General features: G+C 39.7%; 2 protein-coding genes across 2 annotated transcripts; both read right to left on the bottom strand.

The window, feature by feature from the left end:
* Positions 1 to 3,974: 3,974 nt before the first annotated feature.
* Positions 3,975 to 4,421, bottom strand: LOC138892461 (uncharacterized). The gene has a single exon (XM_070176180.1). It carries the CDS (start codon positions 4,419 to 4,421, stop codon positions 3,975 to 3,977), a length of 447 nt encoding a protein of 148 aa, XP_070032281.1.
* A 154-nt stretch (positions 4,422 to 4,575) lies between these two features.
* LOC138892460 (uncharacterized) lies at positions 4,576 to 5,097 on the bottom strand. Its single transcript, XM_070176179.1, has one exon. The coding sequence runs from the start codon at positions 5,095 to 5,097 to the stop codon at positions 4,576 to 4,578; it is 522 nt and encodes a 173-aa protein (XP_070032280.1).
* Positions 5,098 to 20,104: the final 15,007 nt, after the last annotated feature.

The following is a 20,104-nucleotide window of genomic DNA, read 5'->3' as shown; positions in this document are numbered from 1 at the left end:
ATAAAAGGCTGTTATGCCAAATTGTATGAAAAAATCTATGTGCCTAAGATTCCCAAATTGCTCATATGTGAATTTAGTGTCTTGAATGGGAAGCCTTATTGTTGTTGATAATGATAATGATATTGAATGTGGAAAAAGGGGTCTGGAACTATGAAATACGGCCAAGTGCCAAGAAAGACTTTGTAATCGTAGTCACTAGTGCCAATGAATCGAAAGTATATGAAAGAAGTACGATGGGAGATAATTGACTGAAAAAGGTAATGTCTCAAATGAGATGGCCTAGCCGATCGGGCCGAGATCGGATTCCGTGTAAGAACACGGTGGTATTGTGGATGAAATTATAATGAAATTGTGGTAATGTCTCAAATGAGATGGCCTAGCCGATCGGGCCGTGATCGGACGCCATGCCGCACACATGGTGGCACTGTACCAAAAATTATAATGAAATTATGGTAATGTCTCAGATGAGGTGGCCTAGCCGATCGGGCCGAGATTGGACTTCGTGTAAGAATACAGAGGTATTGTGAATTGTGGAACATCGGTACTAAAGGTCACCCAACCTAATAATATGGAAACTGTCTTGAAAATGTATATGATCCTTGACTCGTTGTTTTACTATTATTTGAAGCCCTTATTGAATTCTTGACCGTTCCTCTTGTATTATTAATCATTCTATTGAGTTGGTGTTTAGCTATACATACTGGTGCTATTTGACGGTACTAACGTCCCTTTTGCTGGGGGCGCTGCATCTTTAAATGGATGCAGGTGGTTACATAGAAGGCAGTGCGGATCACAGATAGTGCCACATCCTCTTTTGAGCGGACTCGGTGAGATCCATTTCATTCCGAGGTCATCTATTGTACCTTTTGTTTATATTATGGTCACTTTTGAGGTATAGCCGGGGCCTTGTTGCCGGCACCATCTTTACTCTCTTTTGTATCTTTAGAGGCTCTGTAGACACTATGTAGGTTGTATATGGGTGTTGGGAATGTTAAACAAGTCATGTTGTGTTTGATCACTTGTTCCACTTAACTTTAAGAAATGTGTATTTTGGGACTTAAAAGCACAATGACTAATGAAATGATTTAGGATTGTATGAATAAGACTCTTACTGTATAATTAATGAAATCACGTCTTCTCTTGATCATGGGTTAATTGGGTAGGAAGTATCTAATAGGCTTGCTCGTCCGGGTTCACTCGGTGAAGCGCTGGTCATGCTTCCCGAGGATGGGGCGTGACAATATGGTTATGTGCATAATGATGTGTATGAACCCTATAGACGGGCTATGAAATGCGTAGGTGTATAATATCTGAACCCTATGGACGGGCTATGAAACACATAGGTGTATAATATGTGAATCCTATGAACGGTCTATGAAACATATAGGTGTATTGTGTATGAAATCCTATGAACGGTCTATGAAACGTATAAGTATATTATGTATGAAATCCTATGAACGGTCTATGAAACGCATAGGTGTATTGTGTATGAAATCCTATGAACGGTCTATGAAACAAACGAGTGTATTGTGTATGAAATCCTATAAATGGTCTATGAAACGCACGGGTGTATTGTGTAAATAAACACTGTGAACGGACTATGAAACGCACATGTGTATTGTATTGTATATGTGAATCCTATGAACGGTCTATGAAACGCATAGGTGTATTGTGTATGGAATCCTATGAACGGTCTATGAAACGCATAGGTGTATTGTGTATGAAATCTTATGAACGGTCTATGAAACGCATAGGTGTATTGTGTATGAAATCCTGTGAACGGTCTATAAAACGCATGGGTGTATTGTGTAAGTAAACACTATGAACGGACTATGAAATGCACAGGTGTATCGTATGGCATATGTGAATCCTATGAATGGTCTATGAAACACATAGGTGTGTTGTGTATAAAATCCAACGAACGGTCTATGAAACACATAGGTGTATAATATGATATGTGAACACTAAGGACGGTCTATGAAATGCATAGGGGTAGGATAAGAGAGGAATATGGACGGTCTAGTAAGACGCATTGTTAACGCAGATATTATGTGCCATTTTCATTGGCCTTGTTTGTACATGTTGTTTCAATTACTTTATATTATTATTCCACGCATAGTTCATATGGCTCAGTTAATCCTAAACAAAGTTTAAAATGATGTAAGCATAACGAGACTTGAAATGTGAATCTATGGGATATTTCGTAGTTCTTGATGTACTTCATATGACTCTTATTTGAATTACCATGATTTCATATGTTGTTCTGTTTGCCTTACATGCGAGTACTATTCCACATGTACTCATGTCCCTTTTGCCGGGGGCGCTGCATCTTTTAATGGATGCAGGTATACTTCTACAGGATGATATGGATCTTTTGTAGGGATCTTCTGCGCATCAGATTATGGTAAGCCCACTACGATTCTAGTGGGCATTCGAGTCTAGTTGGTTTTATGTACTTAGGTATCTATTGTCATAGAAGCTCCATGTACACTGTGGGTCACGTACTTAAGTTTTGAGTTTCGTCATGTAATATGTTCACAAATATTTATGAAGCTATGTACCCATCATGAGAAAAAAAATTTTTATAGGCCATTGTGCCAAATGTATTCAATATGAAAGTCATGATCTAATTATGTTTTGATAAATCATGCATGAGTTATGATGAGAGGTTGCTGTAACGTAGGCTTGCTCGACTGGGTTCACTCGATTGAGCGCCAGTCGCGTTCTTCGAGTTCGGGGCGTGACACGTGTCCTGCCTGATCACCTCTCCCCAATACTTCTTAGTCCTCCCTCTACCTCTTCTCATACCCACCAAGAACAATCGCTCGGACCTCCTAACCGAGGCATTTAGGCTTCTCCTCTACACGTGCCCGAACTATCTAAGCCTCGCTTCCTGCATTTTATCTTCCAAGGGAGCTGCGCCCAGCTTCCCCCAGCTTCGCCCGAATATCTTAATTCCCAATCTTACCCAACCTAGTATGACCGCACATCCATCTCAATATCCTCATTTCTGCTACTTTCATCTTCTATATATGGAAAACCTTGACTAGAACTGCCCCATACAACATAGCCGGTCTAATCACCACCCTATAGAACTTACCTTTAAGTTCTGGTGGCACCTTCTTATCACACAAGACGCCAGATGCTAACCTCCATTTCATACACCCTACCCCTATACGATGTGTGACATCCTCGCCGATCTCCCTATTCCCCTGCATAACTGACCCAAGATACTTGAAACTTCCTATCTTGGGGATGACTCGTGAATCAAGCCTTACGTCCATGTTCGCTTCCTCAATCACGACACTGAACTTGCACTCCAAGTGTTCTGTCTCAGTTATATCAACTTGAAATCTTTAGACTCAAGGGTTTGTCTCTAAACCTCTAACCTCTCATCAACACTGCCTCGCATCTCATCTATCAAAACTATATAATTAGCAAATAACATACACCACGATACCTCCCCTTGAATATGGTGCATCAGTGCAACCATTGCCAGTGCAAATAGGAACAAGCTTAGTGCAGATCCTTGGAGTAACCCCATAACCACCAAAATATTCTCTGAGTCTCCTACCACTATCCTAACCCGAGTCTTAGCTCCATCATGCATGTCCTTAATCACCCTAATGTATGCTACCGAAACACCTTTTACCTCCAAGCATCTCCAAAGAACCTCCCTAGGGACTTTGTTATATGCTTTATCTAGGTCAATAAACACCATGTGAAATCCATCTTCCTATCCCTGTACTGTTCCACCAACATCCTAATAAGATGGATAGATTCCGTAGTCGAACGACCAAGTATGAATCCAAATTAGTTCTTGGATATAGACACTAAACTTCTGACCCTCACTTCCACCACCCTCTCCCACACATTCATAGTATGGCAAAGAAACTTGATACCCCTATAATTGTTACAATTCTGGTATCACCTTTGTTCTTATACAACGGAACCATCGTACTCCACCTCCATTCCTATGGCATCTTCTTTGTCCAAAAAATAACGTTAAACAGCCTGGTCAGCCACTCCAAGCCTTTTCTACCCACATATCTCCAAAATTCAATAGGAATTTCATCAGGTCCAGTCGCTTTGCCCCTGCTCATCTTATGCATATCCCCTAGGACCTCCTCAACATTAATATGCCTATAGTATCTAAAATCGCAGTGACTCTCAGTGTGCTCTAATTCACCCAACACAATGTCTCTTTCCCCCTCTTCATTCAGAAGTTTATGAAAGTAGGTCTGCCATCTTCTCTTAATCTGAGCCTCTTCCATTAAAACTCTTTCTTCCTCATTTTTGATGCACCTCACTTGATCCAGATAATGAGCCTTTCTCTCTCTCTCTCGCCTTGGCCAGCCGGAATAACTTCTTTTCCTCACCTTTGTTCCCCAATTCTTCATACAAACGACAAAGTGCTGCATTCTTGGCCTCCATGACTACTAACATCACCTCCTTCCTAGACTTCTTATACCCTTCTTAGTTTGCCCTCCTCTTCTCCTTGCATGTGCTCTCCACTAACTTCAAGTACGCCGCTTTCTTTACTTCCACTTTTCCTTGGACCTCTTCATTCCACCATCAGTCTCCTTTGTGCCCGCTAGAGTAATCCTTAGAGACCCCTAACACCTCTCTCGTAGCCTCTCTAATACAGTTCACCGTCATTGACCCCATACCATTCGCGTTCCCACTACTTCTCCAGGCCCCCATGGCCATCAACTTCCCTTTCAACTCCTGTGCTTTTTCATTAGACAAGGCTCCCCACCTGATCCTCGGATGTCCCTTTATCACCCGCTTTTTCCTCTTTATCATGATGTTGACATCCATCACTAAGAGCCTATGCTGTGTTGCGAGGGACTCTCTCGTGATAATCTTAAAATCCTTGCACAAACCTTTATCACATCTCCTGAGGTGGAGATAATCAATATGAGTCTTAGCCACCATACTTTGGAAGGTAACCAGATGCTCCTCCCTCTTAGGAAAGCTAGTGTTCTCTATCACCAACTCAAAAACCTTAGAGAAATCCATCAATGAAGTACCTCCTCCGTTGCTATCCCCAAAGCCGAAACCGCCATGAACCTCATCATAAACCCCATCAGTCATCCCAATTTGACCATAAATAACTTCTCAGTGGGTGGAATACCACACACAACCTTATCAAAACTCTCCTAGAAGCGCCTCTTAACCTCCTCATCCAAGCCCATTTGAGGTGTGTAAGCGCTAATGACATTTGAACTGAGATCTACAACCACTAACTTAATAGCCATTAGTCTATCATTCACCCACCTAACCTCAACCACTATCTCTCTGAGTTCCCTATCCACAAAAATACCTACTCCGCTCTTACCTTTCATGCCTTCTAAGTATCACAGTTAAACCCGTCCCCATCCCTCATCGTCGATCCTACCCACCTAGTCTCTTAGACACATGCTATATTAACCTTCCTCTTCTGGAAACTCTTAGCAAACTCTATAGACTTACCCGTCAACGTCCCTATGTTCCACGACCCAATTCTCAACCTATAGGTCCGCTTGTTCCCCTTACCCCTTGCTACCTGCCCCACCCCTGCCCCCGCCCCACCCCTTGAAGATGTGTATAGAGATGGGATATTACAGCACAACCCGGTTGAAACTAGTAGATCCTGAGGTGAGCTCTTATTTTTGGCTTGTAATACATATGATTAATGGTCGTGTGAGGCCAAGTGTTGCTATTTATAGATATTGGCCCTATATGGCATGTATAGTATGTTTTCTGGCTACGTGCAAGTTGGTTTTAGTCCAGTGTAAATAGGAGACTCTGGCAAAAGTTTTGCAAGTCTCTAAGAGTCAACATTCAAGGACGAATGTTCCTAAGGTGGAACGACGTTACACCCCATACTTTCATGTTAGAATGCGTCTTAAGTTAATTATAAGCCAGATAGTTTAAAGACATTTACAAAGATAATGATGAGTTAAAACAAATGTTAAAGAAGTATCGTGAGTCTATCACGCCCCAAATCGGGGGAGGCGTAGCTGGCACCCGATGCCGTACTGTCCCGAGCGAACCACTCTGTAACTCATGATCGTTTGATAAAAACTAGAACATACATTGGCCGACTTGGTTGAACTCATTCTTCCTGTAACTATAATGGGTCAACATGGCCACAAGTCGTAATGTATAACTATAAGTGGGGAAACACTATATTAGCAAACCATTGAACTAAAAATATGAATAAATACATGACATCAAGGCCTCTGACATACAGTACATATGGTCAGGACAGTATATATATACATAGGACAGTCTGATACCCTATTGAATTGGTTATACTCCGGATGAAATGGAGATTTTCCAATCCTCAGCTGGATATCAACTCCGTCAATGATAAGAGCCCATCAAACTGGATACCTAAACCTGTAGGCATAAATGCAGTGCCCCGACAATGGGACGTTAGTGCAAAGAAATGTACTAAGTATGTAAGGCAGATAATATATTAATAACTTAATTGAAACTAAACTGACATGTATATGTGATATACTAAAAGAAATCTGGAGGGTCAATGAGATCCGGGAATCATACTTACCTTATTCTGACTCGTAACATATAAGTATTCAATTATCCAACTTACCTTACAAAGGATGAAAAGGGAAGGATTCGTTGGTCGAGAACATCTAATGTCGCGACTGTCGTATATACATCTAATTCGTGTCATGATATACCTGAACTTACTTCCATATTCTTTCTGTACTGGAAACCATCATATTATGTAACTTCATCTATAACATTCTTCTAGCCATCATACCTTATATTTGAATACTTATCTAAGACAGATCAAACATCTCTAGGGCTACACTAACACTTACGCGTTTCATAAGAGACCGTCCGTAAGGCTCACTCATAAACATGAATAATAGTGTCTCATACGCGTAACATAATAGACCATCTTTATGACTCATAATACTGAGACTGTCCATAACCTGTCACGCCCCGAACCTAGGAGCGAGACAAGCACCCCGTGCCTCACCTAACCTGGCGTACCAAATTGCGACTAAGGGACTCTGAACACATAATGTCATACTTTGGCCATGGGGCCACCTTGCAAGACAATTTGCGAAGCAAAATATAAAACTAAATGGAAACTAGCACTAACTAAATATCAATATAAAGCTAGGCCGACAAGGCCGTCATAGCTACTACAGCTGACAAACCACCAATTTATACAAACCCAACATACTGCACTAACCAACAGGATATGCCTACAAGCCTCTACTGATAGATGTACTGTGATCGGAACAGGGCCCCGACCTACCCATAACATATATACAGATATACATAAGATGTACACAAAACTCTAGTCCTGGCAACTCCGAAAGACGTGGAGCTTACCGATCAGGCGGAACTCGGAAAATACCTACTGAGGAGGTCTACCCGTCTGTCTGTCTGAACCTGCACGCATGAAATGCAGCGCCCCCAAAAAGGGACGTCAGTACGAAATAATGTACCGAGTATGTAAGGCAATAAAATAACTGAAATCTGAAACTGAACTGATAATATGATAACTGAAATTAACTGGGAGTCAAAGATGATCTGGAGATATACTTACCTGCTGATACTGACTCAACTCCTTCAATATAGTAAGTAAAATAATTGTACGGCCTTATAAGGCTCGGTATATATATAACTGCTCTGCCATAGTAGGCTCGCTTATAGGCGCTCGGCCATACTAGGCTATGTATCTCGACCATGCTGGGCTCGCTCATAGGCGCTCGGCCACAGTAGGCTCGGTATATAACTTTCCATCTGATCAGAGGTTGCCCAATAGGGGCCTGCCCATCGATTATAGCTCGATGGTAATGAAAATACTGTAATACTGTATATATAGGCTTGCTGCTCTCTTGACTGGAAGAAGACAATACTAAAATTGAATATAGAGTCTCGATAAGGAATACTATTGTAACTTATGAGACTAGAATAGTGTGAATAAATTCATGAATATGAACTTCTCTTTTGTCTCATTACTAACACATGTAGCTACGAGATCATGCCAAAATGAAGGAAGGCTTAGCCTTAACATACCTTATCACAATCTTTTCAATCACCAAGTTGAACTCACCTCTTCGCACATTAATCTACAAGAATGATAATAATACTATCGTTAAGTTACGAAAGGTACAACTATCGCACAACGAACGACAAACCTATTTTGTATTAAAACGGGCAGCATCTCCCCTATAATATGCCCTTCCTCCAACTTCAAGATAACACCAACAATACAAGAACAGAACAATAACAACATATATACATCATTTTCCAGCCCTATATACACCATCAAATACTACAAAACAGCCCAACACACCCCAATCTCTTCGTACACAAAACGACCACCGTAGTAGTGTCAAACGACCCGAAAATGTTATGACGAACGACCAGCCAACCACCCTACATTTATATGGTGTTTATAAACCCCCTTCCTCCTCCAAAACTCCACAAAATAGTAGTAAAACACGCAGCCCAACAGCAACACAAAACAGTCCACAAAACAGTCCGCTACAAGTGAATAACTCGAACTCACGGCTTCCGATCACCATCCCGTGAGTTCTTACAAGTATAGAACGACTTACCATGAATTTACAGCAGAAAAAATGGATGAAAGAGAGCAGTAAACTCACCTTATTTGTTGGATAACTCAGCTCCTATCTTGGTTCTTCAAACTCTAAGTTTTACCTCCAATTGGAACTTGAAAGGGAGAGAAAATCAATTAGGGTTTGTGGGAAATTTTTGGGAGGATTCTTTGCAGAGCTTATGTCTGGTTATTATGCTCTATTTTAAGTCTAATATATGAAGAAAATAGGCCCTTAAAAGGCCTCTTTGGACGACCCGAAATGGCCCATTTTTGGGCTTTCATTTAAGCAAGTAGGTGACACACCTACTTGTCACCTAGTAGCTTGCGCAGTATCGCAAAAATGCACATATCTCTCTACTCCGATGTCGTATTGACAAATGGTTTAATGCGTTGGAAAATAGACTCATAGATATTTAATTTGATGTGTGGAACACACCATAACTCTAAGTATATTGGGAGAAAATTGCAGTTACATTTGACCCAAAGTTTCAGTAAAACTTATGAATGTAACTTGTGATGACTTTCATCGACTTTTGTTCCACAACTCGCTTGACTTAAAAACATAACACACGGATGTAATACGACTAATATAAATCATAACATAATCTCTTTATCATGTTAATCACCCTAGTATCACCCCAAAGGTACATGTTATAACATTCCCAACTTGTCGACTTTCGATGAAACATTGTTTTATTTAATTGCTTTAGCTTCTGAACTGTCCAACCCTCTTTGTACTTGTTGTTCATGATCTTCAATATTTGTAACCTCAGAGGTAACATGATTAACTTACTTTATATACTTTTAAATATTATCTCATTTTTTTGTCCTACATTAGTTTGCTTACGACGCATTTTTACATACGAAAATATAGGGTGTAACATAACCAACCTTCATTATGCACCTATACATTCATAGACCATCCATAGGGCTTCAATGTACACCTACGCGTTCATAGACCGTCTGTAGGGATCATGTCTTATACATATTCATTTCATATCACTCATGCAGACATTATTCATTTATCAACAGATAAACTCATATTCATAAACATACAAGTTTGTGAGTAACTCGTTACAATAACCAATCCTTATTCCTTAGCCACTTTCTACATCATCCTTCGTATTTTGTATTATTTAGCCATAAAGAATGTTGTAACTATTTTGAATCCTTATTTCACGTCACGGCTCATTTCTGGGGATTACATGATTCTTTCTACTTATAGCTTTGTAATATTCTTAGCTTGTAAGGCTACTCGTTATACACATACACACACACACACACACACACACACACACACACACACATATATATATATATATATATATATATATACACGTAATCAACTTATATTCTTATTGCTTAACTTATCATATTCTATAATTTATGACTCCATAGGTAGCGTATATCGTCTCTTAACATCACCCTCATATATAATCAACCTTATTTAACTTGAGAGAAACGTAACTGTCTTCGTGGGTCTTTATTAGTTTTGTGAACCCAAACGTGTAAGTATTGGAAGTTGTGCCATTCTTTAGGTCGAAACATTCTTATCATGCTACAAACTATACATTATGCTACCTTGTTGAACTATTCGTATATAACTATCCCTCATTATACGGACACTATATTGCTTTTGATTTGTTAGACCATTCGTACGTAATGTTTACTTAACATCTAGACGTCTTGTTACATATAAAAGGCAAGGATTTTTAGGAAGGCTCTATTTACTCCCTAAGAATACATGAAACTTCGACCAACACAATCCATTTTAACATTCATACGACACGTGTGAATGGACCTTAATCGTCAGTATAGTATGTACACAAAGCCTCATCCCCCATTACTTATGCAACATAACTTACAGAATCATGCCAAAGAAAAGAAAGGAAGACCTTACATACCTCAAATATCCCATCCAATCCTCAAGCTAACTTAACCTTCAGCTCTTGTGTCTACAACAAATGAACAATACTTTCGTCCCAATACGAATGCCATAACTTATCGCATTTGAATGACACACTTTATTCTACGATAAAACGGACCACACCTCCCCCGTTTATATGAATTTTCACAAGTTACAACTACCAACAACAACCCAAACAACATCAACAATTGTAAGGCCCCGAAACACTTCACCCAAAACCCGGGGTTTCGTGATGCCGAGGTAGACTTATGCGTTGATGATTGTAGAGATTCTTCGCGGCGAGCTTGCGAGCTATGGTTCTGACATTTTGGGTTGAACAGTGAGTTGAGGAGTTGAAAAAAAATTTTGGAAGTGCAGGGCATTTCTGCAGTCCATTCTACGGTCACAGAACTGATCTGCGGACCGCAGATTTGCCGCAGACTAAAGTTGAAATCTAGGCAAATTATCAGACCATTATGCGGTCTAGTATGCGGCCGCATAATCATTTCGCAGGCCGCACAACCCATCACAGACCCAACATGAAAATTTCCAGAGGGGAGTTCTACGGCGCATTATGCGACCGTAGAATTGGTCTGTGGACCGCAGACTGGTCGCAGAGTGAGGCAGAAGTGCCCGGTCCCTGAGGGACATTATATAGTAAATTTTGCAGACCGCAAAAGCATTATGCGGTCGCATATGTGATCGCAGATCTGTGTCGGGGCTTCATTTTTCTAATTTTTTTACCCGATCCTATTTTGATTAAAATCCCTTGGGGCTCATTTTGAAGGCAAAAACCTGTCATTTTAGAGAGAAGAGGGGATTGTTCTATAGAGAGAGAAGTAAGCCCCAAGTGCTTTGTTCATCAACATCTTGTCCAAGCTTTGAAATTCAATAAGAAATCTCATAAGATTTTCATCCAAGAGGTAAGGTTCTAATCCTAGTCTTCAATTTCGAGTTTAGATAGATGATGGGTAATTGGGAGTATGATTCTTGGGTATGAGAGTTATTATTTATGCATGCATGCAGCTATGAGGATGGTGGGGAGGTAATTGAACTAGTATGAGCAAACTCTTGGTATTGAATTAGTTATGGAGTGAAGAAAATCTTGTGGAAGAACCGTGTAATCAAATTCGCACACCTAATGCTTGATAAAATGCTAAAATGAGCTGAAATCATGAATATCTTCCTAATTTATATTCAATTTTGCTATGTCTCTAAATAGATCGAAGTTGCTAGGATTTTTAGAACTGTGTAATGAATTAAGGAAAGCTCAAAGCGAGGTATGAAGGCTAAACTCTTTTTCTGGTATTGAAATTTTTGGGTTCTTACAAAACTCCATCGTGTGAAGTTTGAATATGGAACACTATTGATGTGGGGTATTCAAACTAGTAAAGTTGATTTCCGATTGGCATAACGTGTCAGAACCCTCGTGTGTTAATGATTCTCTATTTTTGACTTAATTATGTTATACCCCTTTGGGGAAGAAGATCTTGTATCAAATCAATATGATTAAACACTTATTTCTCATATGATGAAACCTTATGAACCTACTCTTGCTAAGGCCAAAGGTGCCAAATGGTAGATTTGAAAGGGAACTCTTTTGTACCAGCTATTATCGTTTTAGGAATCCGAAGTGTGGCATTGTGAATACACCTCCACCTGCATACATTGGGATTGTTACACCCCATGTTTTTGTACGTAAGAGTACGTCGTAAGTTAATTGATGTAAGCTCAGAAATGAGATCATCTTTGAGAGTACAGAAAGTAAGTTAATCATGTTACCTTGGAGATTATTACAAATCTTTAAGATCATGGATAACAAGTACCAAGATGGTTGAAAGGCTAAGAAGCTAAGCAAATTGAAGAAAATAAGTTTCGTCGAATGTCGACAAGTTGGGAATGTTATAACGTGTACTTTTGTGATGAGACTAGGATGCTTACCAATATAAGGAGGTTATGTTATGAGTTATTTTAGTCGTATGATAGTCGTGTGTTATATTTTTATGTTACAACCCAAATTCGCATACCATAGATCACGCCGTAAGTTAGTCGACGTAAATCCACAAAGAGATTATCTTTGAGATGATAAGAAGTTAATCCTATTGGTCTTAAACGATACAAGGGTGTATAAGAGTGATTAACAAGTATTAGAAGTTAAACGAATCAAGGATGTTGTAACCCGTATTTTCGGGTAACACTAGAGGTGATTAACTATCCCAAGAGGTCTTGTTTTAATGTATTTGAATCATATAATATCCGCATCATAAGTCTTGAAGTCAAGGGAGTTATGAAACAAAAGTCGATAAAAGTTGTCGCAACTTAGGTTTATAATTTTACTTAAACTTTAGGTCAAATGTTACTGCATTTTTCTCCCAATGTGCTTGGAATTATGGGGTTATCTACCTATCAAATTGAAGATCTATGAGTCTAGTTTCCAACTCATTAAACCGTTCGTCGATACGATCTCGGAATAGAGAGATATTCGCGTTTTCGCGAGAGTGCGCCAAGCTGCTCTCTATGGGGCCCACAAAGGCGGTTTAAGACATATGGACATATATAAGATACCTCAACCCCGTTTTAAGTCATAATGTTTCAGTATATTCAGACCTTATAACCCTAAAAACGGTCTCTCAAGGTTCTCTCATGATCCAAGACCCAAACAAAGGGCAAACAACACAAATCAAATGTCAGGAATCCCGTGGCGCTAGTAAGTTTCTTGTTCTTCTTGTTGTTGCTGATTTTTGTGTTGTTCCAGCTCGTGTGGGAGGTTTTTTTAAGTGTTTTATGTTCTGTAAATACACCTTCAAGTTTTTAATATCAACCCTAGGTGATTTCAAGTCTTCTAAAGTAATTCTAGTGCCGAAAAACCCGAATTAATTGCTAGTTTCGCTTCCTTGTTCTTGTGGCAGAATTGAAGGGATATTTCGTGGAAAATTAAGGTCAAATTGGAGTTGTTCTTTATGTTTAAAGGTAAGGAACCTCTTACTCTATATATATTTAAGATTATCCAAGTTGCAGCTAAGTCGTTGAAGCTAGAACTTGTGAAATATATATCGAAAGGCTTGGTAGTAATGTTGTTGGTTGGTGGACTGTTTTGGAGGCTCAATATGATTATTAATGATGTTGTTTGGGCTGTTTGGTGATTGTATTGACTTGTGGGAAGTCATATAAATAGGGGAGGTGCTGTCCATTTCATCGTAAAATAGGTTGCGGTCGATACATAATAGTTACGACGCTTAAACGATAATGATAGTGTCATTTGTCTTATTGTAGACTAAGGAGTCGTGACATTTGCATAGCTTGAGGTTGGGCAGTATATACAAGGTATGTGAGGCTATCCCCTTCATTCTTTTGCACGACTCCGATTGTACATAATGTAATGAACGAGCTCCCAAAGATACTCTACTCTTAGAAGCTAGCAGTACTTACATTGCTGCCCTTCTTATGAAACGATTGATATTGATGTTACTTCTCTTATTCTTATATTATCAATGTTGTTGGTAGTTCCTGATTCTTATAAGATTCTTGATGAAGAGTTAATCCTAATAACGTGTACGAAGGATACCGACCTTACGTCACTCCGAAAGGTTCAAAATGTGATTCCAATGAGTCCAGCATGCATCATATATATGTATCTATTTTACTCTACCGAGCCGCGCTATAGTCGGCCGGGTATGGCACCTATTGTGCAACCACTGATCAGTTGGGTTTTACCGAGCTCCACGTGGCCGGGTATGATTCTACCGAGCCCTATGATGGCCGGGTACGTTTTACCGAGCCTATTATGGCCGGGTACGATATGATGATGGTGATGCCCACAAAGGCGTATGTTTTAAAAGTTTATGTATATATATGTATGTATCATGTATTTCATGTCAGTAGCCCTCAGAGGTACCCAGATGTCACAGGTTGTATATTCTCTATCCCTGTTTACATTACTGTTCTTACTTATGCTTTCTTGCCTCACATACTCAGTACTTTATTCGTACTGACGTCCTTTTTATTTGTGGACGCTGCATGTCGTGCTGCAGGTCCTGATAGACAGGTAGACGTAGCTCCCCCACCACAGTAGGCTGTCCAGTTCAGCGGTTATTGGCGAGATCCCTTCTCCGGACTTGCCGTGGTCTTGGTATGCATTTTTGTTATAGACATTATGGGTATGTCGGGGCCCTGTTCCGGCAATGTTGTAGCACTTATGTTCCTTTAGAGGCTCATAGACAGGTGTCGACTTATGTATGGTTTAGAATGCCTTGTCGGCTGATTTTTGTTGTATAGTCTTTCATGGCAGCATGGTAGCTCGTACCTTATATATAGTTTCTTGACAGTTTTGTCATCCCATGTTATGTATGTTCATGACATTATCTTTTATTGTTGGATGTTCATGATCCATGTCTACTATTTATATTGATCTTGGCGGCCCTTAAAGATAATAAGGAAGGTTAGATAAAATGTACGTTGGTGCTCGGCAAGTATGGCCCGGGTGCTAGTCATGACCCTCCAGTTGGGTCGTGACATTTTAAGTCAAGCAAGTTGTGGAACAAAAGTTGGCAAAGGTCATCACAAGTTGCATTCATAAATGTGCTGAAAATTAGGTCAAATGTAGATGCAATTTTCTCCCAATTTGCTTTGAATTATGGGGTGATCTACCTACAAAATTGAATATCTATGAGTCTAGTTGCTAACGCATTAAACCGTTCATTGATACAACGTCAGAGTAGAGAAGTATTCGCATTTTTGGGAGACTGCGCCAAGCAGCTCTCTATGGGACCCACAATGGCGGTTGAGATATATTGATATATATAAGATGCCTCAACCCCGTTTTAACTCATTATTTTTCAGTATCTTCAGACCCTATACACCTAAAAACACCCTCTCAAGGTTCTCTCATGATCCAAGACCCAAACAAAGGGCAAACAATACAAATCAAGTGTCGGGAATCCCGTGGCGCTAGTAAGTGTCTTGTTCTTCTTGTTGTTGCTGATTTTTGGGTAGTTCCAGCTCGTGTGGGAGGTTGTTTTAAGTGGTTTAAGTTCTGTAAAATACTCTCCCAAGGTTTTCATATCAACCCTAGGTTATTTCAAGTCTTGCAAATGGATTACACCATATTTTAACATCAAAAGTTAGTTCTAGTGAAGAACAACACCTCTTTGAAGTTGTGTTGTCATTGAGGATAGTTGTGGGCTGTGTTTGGCTGAAATTTCAAGTTTTTGCTACTGGCTAAGGTGAGTATAACAGACTACTAATTGTGCTTAAGCTTGCTTGTATGTTGGTTAAGTTGTTAGGATGATAAACTACACGATAATACTTGGATTAGCTTAAGTCACTTCTATGGTGTTGTATTGCCTTTGAGGCTGTTGTAAGCTAAATATAACTTGGATTTCGACTTGAAGCTACTGTAGGAGGTATTTGTATTGTGTTATTTCATGTGCTTAAGGTTATCTTGATGTTGATTAAGTTAAATGGATGTACTAGACATGAACTAGTGAATAAAGTTGCTAATTGAAGATAGTTGGAGTTGTGGATTGTTTCCTTTGTTATAAGTATATGATATAAGGATGGAATCATTGATGAATGACTTCATTATCATGTTAATGATTCTGTTAAGTTAATGTAAGAAGACTATAACGGGTGATAATGGGGTTGAAGGGTGCTGAAGGGATTCAATCCGAGCTTGCCGCTTGTCGTGATATGTTGACGACTTGTTAATGAAATATTTGTACCCTATTGTTGATGTTGTTCTTATTGTATTATTCTGGTTGTTGTTGTTGGTATATGGTATTGGAGTAGGCCCTTGTTACAAGGGAGATGCTGTCCAAATTTACATAAAACGAGCTACTAGCTTAAGTTACAGACTTAGCCTATATTCAACACTAGTTTTGAATTTCCTTATGCTATGGTAGACTGAGTTGAGTTGTTTGAAGAGTTTCTTGGAAGATATTAAGGACTCAACGAGGTTAAGGTATGTTAAGGCTAAATTTTTCCTTCATTTTGGCATGATCCAGTAGCTACATGTGTTTGATAACGAGACATAAAGAGAAGTTCATATTCCTGAATTTATGTACATTGGCCTAGTCTCTTAAGTTACAGTATTCTCCCTTATCGGGACTTTCTATTCAGTTAAGTATTGTCTTCTTCCAGTCAAGAGAGCAGAGGGGGTGTGTGTGTGTCTGTCTCTCTCTCTCTCTCTCTCTCTCTCTCTCTCTCTCTCATATATATATATATATATATATATATATATATATATATATTGCATTATTTTCACCACCATTGAGCTATAATCGGTGGGCAGGCCCCTATTGGGCAACCTCTGATAAGATGGTAAGTTATATACCGAGCCTACTGTGGTCGAGCGCCTATGAGCGAGCCCAGAATGGCTGAGATACCTAGCCTAGTATGGCCGAGCACCTACAAGCGAGCCTACTACGATAGAGCAGTTACACATACCGAGCCTTATAGGGACAGACAACTATTTTACTTATTATATTGAGAGAGTTGAGTCAGTATCAGCAGGTAAGCATATCTTCAGATTATCTTTGACTCCCAGTTACTTTCAGTTATTTTATTATCAGTTTAGTTGCAGCTTTCAGTTATTCTATTGTCTTACATACTCGGTACATTATTTCGTACTGACGCCCCTTTTGCCGGGGACGCTGCATTTCATGCCTCTAGGTCCTGATAGACAGTTGGATAGACCTTCCCAGTAGACAGAGTTAAACATCATCTTGGTTGGTAAGCTCCACTTCCTCGGAGTTACCAGGTCTAAACCTTGGATTCCATTTTATATATTCAGGTTTGATGGGTAGGTTGAGGCCCTGTCCCGACCATGATACAGTTCAACTATCTCTAGAGGCTTGTAGATGAGTCCTGTATATTTTGTATATCAGTAGATGTTCATGGCAGCTTTGTCGGCCTGCACAGTTATATATATTAGCTTTTGGGTATGTTTAGACCACATATGAGAGAGGCGTTATTTTCTGACGATTCAGAATATGGTCTCATCGGCCTAAGTTGAGGGTTACCCCTCCAGAGTTCACAGTTATAGAGTGGTACGCTCGGGCCGAGTATGGAACCGGGTGCCGGCCATGCCTCTTTAGGTTTGGGGCGTGATAGGTGTCATGCCCCAAGCCTGGGAGGGGGAGGGGGGACGAGACCGGCACTCGGTGCCTCATCTATCCTTGCGTACCAACTTACGACTAAGGGGCTCTGAACATATAATGGCATACTTTTGCCATGGGCCACATTGCAAGACAATTTGTGAAGCAAAATATAAAACTGAATGGAAACCAACGCTGACTAAACATCAATATAAAGCTGGGCCGGCAAGGCTGTCATAACTACTACAACTGACAAACCAACAAAATATACATACAAGGCCTACAAGCCCAACATGCTGCACTAACTGACAGGTTATGTCTACAAGCCTCTACTGATGGATGTACCATGATCGGAACAGGGCCTCGACCTACCGATAACCTATATACATATATACACAAGATGTACACAAAACTTCTAGACCCAGCAACTCCGAAGGACGTGGAGCTTACCAATAAAGCTGAACTCGGGCAACACCTACAGAGGAGGTCTACCCGCATGTCTGTCTGAACCTGCACGCATGAAATGCAGCATCCCCAGAAAAAGGGACGTCAGTACAAAATAATGTACCGAGTATGTAAGGCAATAAAATAATTGAAAGCTGAAACTGAACTGATAATATAATAACTAAAAGTAACTTGGAGTCAAAGATGATCTGGAGATATACTTACTTACTGATACTGACTCAACTCTCTCAATATAGTAAGTAAAATAAGTGTCCGGCCCTATAAGGCTCGGAACGTGTAACTGCTCCGCCGTAGTAGGCTCGCTCATAGGTGCTCAGCCATACTGAGCTTTGTATCTCAGCCAATCTGGGCTCGCTCATAGGCGCTCGGCCACAGTAGGCTCGGTATATAACTTACCATCTGATCAGAGGTTGCCCAATAGGGGCTTGCCGATCGATTATAGCTCGATGGTAATGAAAATACTGTAATACTGTATATATGGGCTCTCTACTCTCTTGACTGGAAGAAGACAATACTCAATTAAATATAAAGTCCCGATAAGGAGAATACTGTAATTTATGAGACTAGGATAATGTATATAAATTCGGGAGTATGAACTTCTCTTTATGCCTCGTTATCAAATACATGTAATTACGAGATCATGCCAAAATGAAGGAAGGGCTTAGCCTTACATACCTGGAGTAGGGAAAAATTCTTATGATATTCTTGAGAAGGATTACACCGTACTCCCTTAGAATCAAAAAATCCCGTTGCTATTATAATATGGAGTCTCGTATGAATTTCCAAATCCCCTCATCTTCGTTCTTGGCTTTGCCTTTCTGTATAACTCCCTTATCAAATGGAGTTTGATATTAATTCAAGATAAGTGTAGGGATGATTATCGTTCTTGGTTTTGCATTCTGTATAACTCCCTTACCAAATAAAGTTTGGTATTAATTCAAGATAAGTGTAGGGATGAGTATCGTTCTTGGCTTTGCATTATGTATAACTTCCTTACCAAATGAAGTTTGGTATTAATTCAAGATAAGTGTAGGGATGACTATTATGACTTCTCTTTCTACGTGTTTGCAAGGAGTGGATTAGGATATTATCCATGTGTCCTCTTAATTCAATGGTCTAAAGTCAAGAGTCACTTATCCAATATTCTTCCACTTGCTTCCACATGAGGGGGGGCTTTGTCCCTACCTACAATTATCCACAAATCCTTAATTAAATGGTTAATCTCCCATTAAATTAATAATTAACCAATTACCCAAATAATTAAGAATTATCTCAAATTACTTAAAATACTACTCATTTTTAATACACTTTATAAATCATATTATCATGGTCATATGGTACCTTGTATGGCACTAGTCCAAAAATATAGGGTATTATAGCTTGGACCGTATTTTATCCCAAATTGCCAAACTTCGACGAAACTCATTTCCTTCTATTTGCTTCCCCTCTCTCCTTCACGAATTTATTCATCACGTATTTGAAATAGCATAATGCTTATAATCCCAAAATAACCTCATTCCCGAACTTATATTGATTAACTTATGACAAAACTTTAACGTATGAAAACACGAGACGTAACAACAGGGGTGAGGCGGCAGGGTCGCTTTGTGTAGAGTTATGGTATTGTGAATACACCTCCACCCACATACATTGGGGTAAGGCGGCAGGGCCGCTTTGTGTAGAGTTTGTGGTATTGTGAATACATCTCCACATACATACATTGGGGTGAGGTGGCATGGCCGGTTTGTATAGAGTTTCTAGTATTGTGATTGTACCTCCACCCGCATACATTGGGGTAAGGCGGTAGGGATGCTTTGTGTAAAGGTAGTTGTAGAGGATCCCCGACTTAAGAATGTATAAATGTTATTGAAAGCTTTTAATAAATTTGCTATGGCTCTAACTGCTAACTAAGCCTTTTATTGTTACCATGATTCATCATATTCATGTTGTATTTTGAAGTCCTTGCATAGGTGTTGGGTTTTCATACTAGTACTCTTCGACATGTACTAACATCCCTATTTCTAGGGGTGCTGCATCTTTAAT

Source organism: Nicotiana tomentosiformis, chromosome 5, assembly GCF_000390325.3.
Source record: "Nicotiana tomentosiformis chromosome 5, ASM39032v3, whole genome shotgun sequence".
Lineage (NCBI taxonomy): Eukaryota > Viridiplantae > Streptophyta > Magnoliopsida > Solanales > Solanaceae > Nicotiana > Nicotiana tomentosiformis.
This window is presented reverse-complemented; position numbering and strand designations above follow the sequence as displayed.

What these genes read in the sequence shown, in the direction of transcription:
- LOC138892461 (XM_070176180.1), bottom strand. Translation starts at nt 4,421, where the DNA reads ATGCAGCACTTTGTCGTTTGTATGAAGAATTGGGGAACAAAGGTGAGG.
- LOC138892460 (XM_070176179.1), bottom strand. Translation starts at nt 5,097, where the DNA reads ATGACTGATGGGGTTTATGATGAGGTTCATGGCGGTTTCGGCTTTGGG.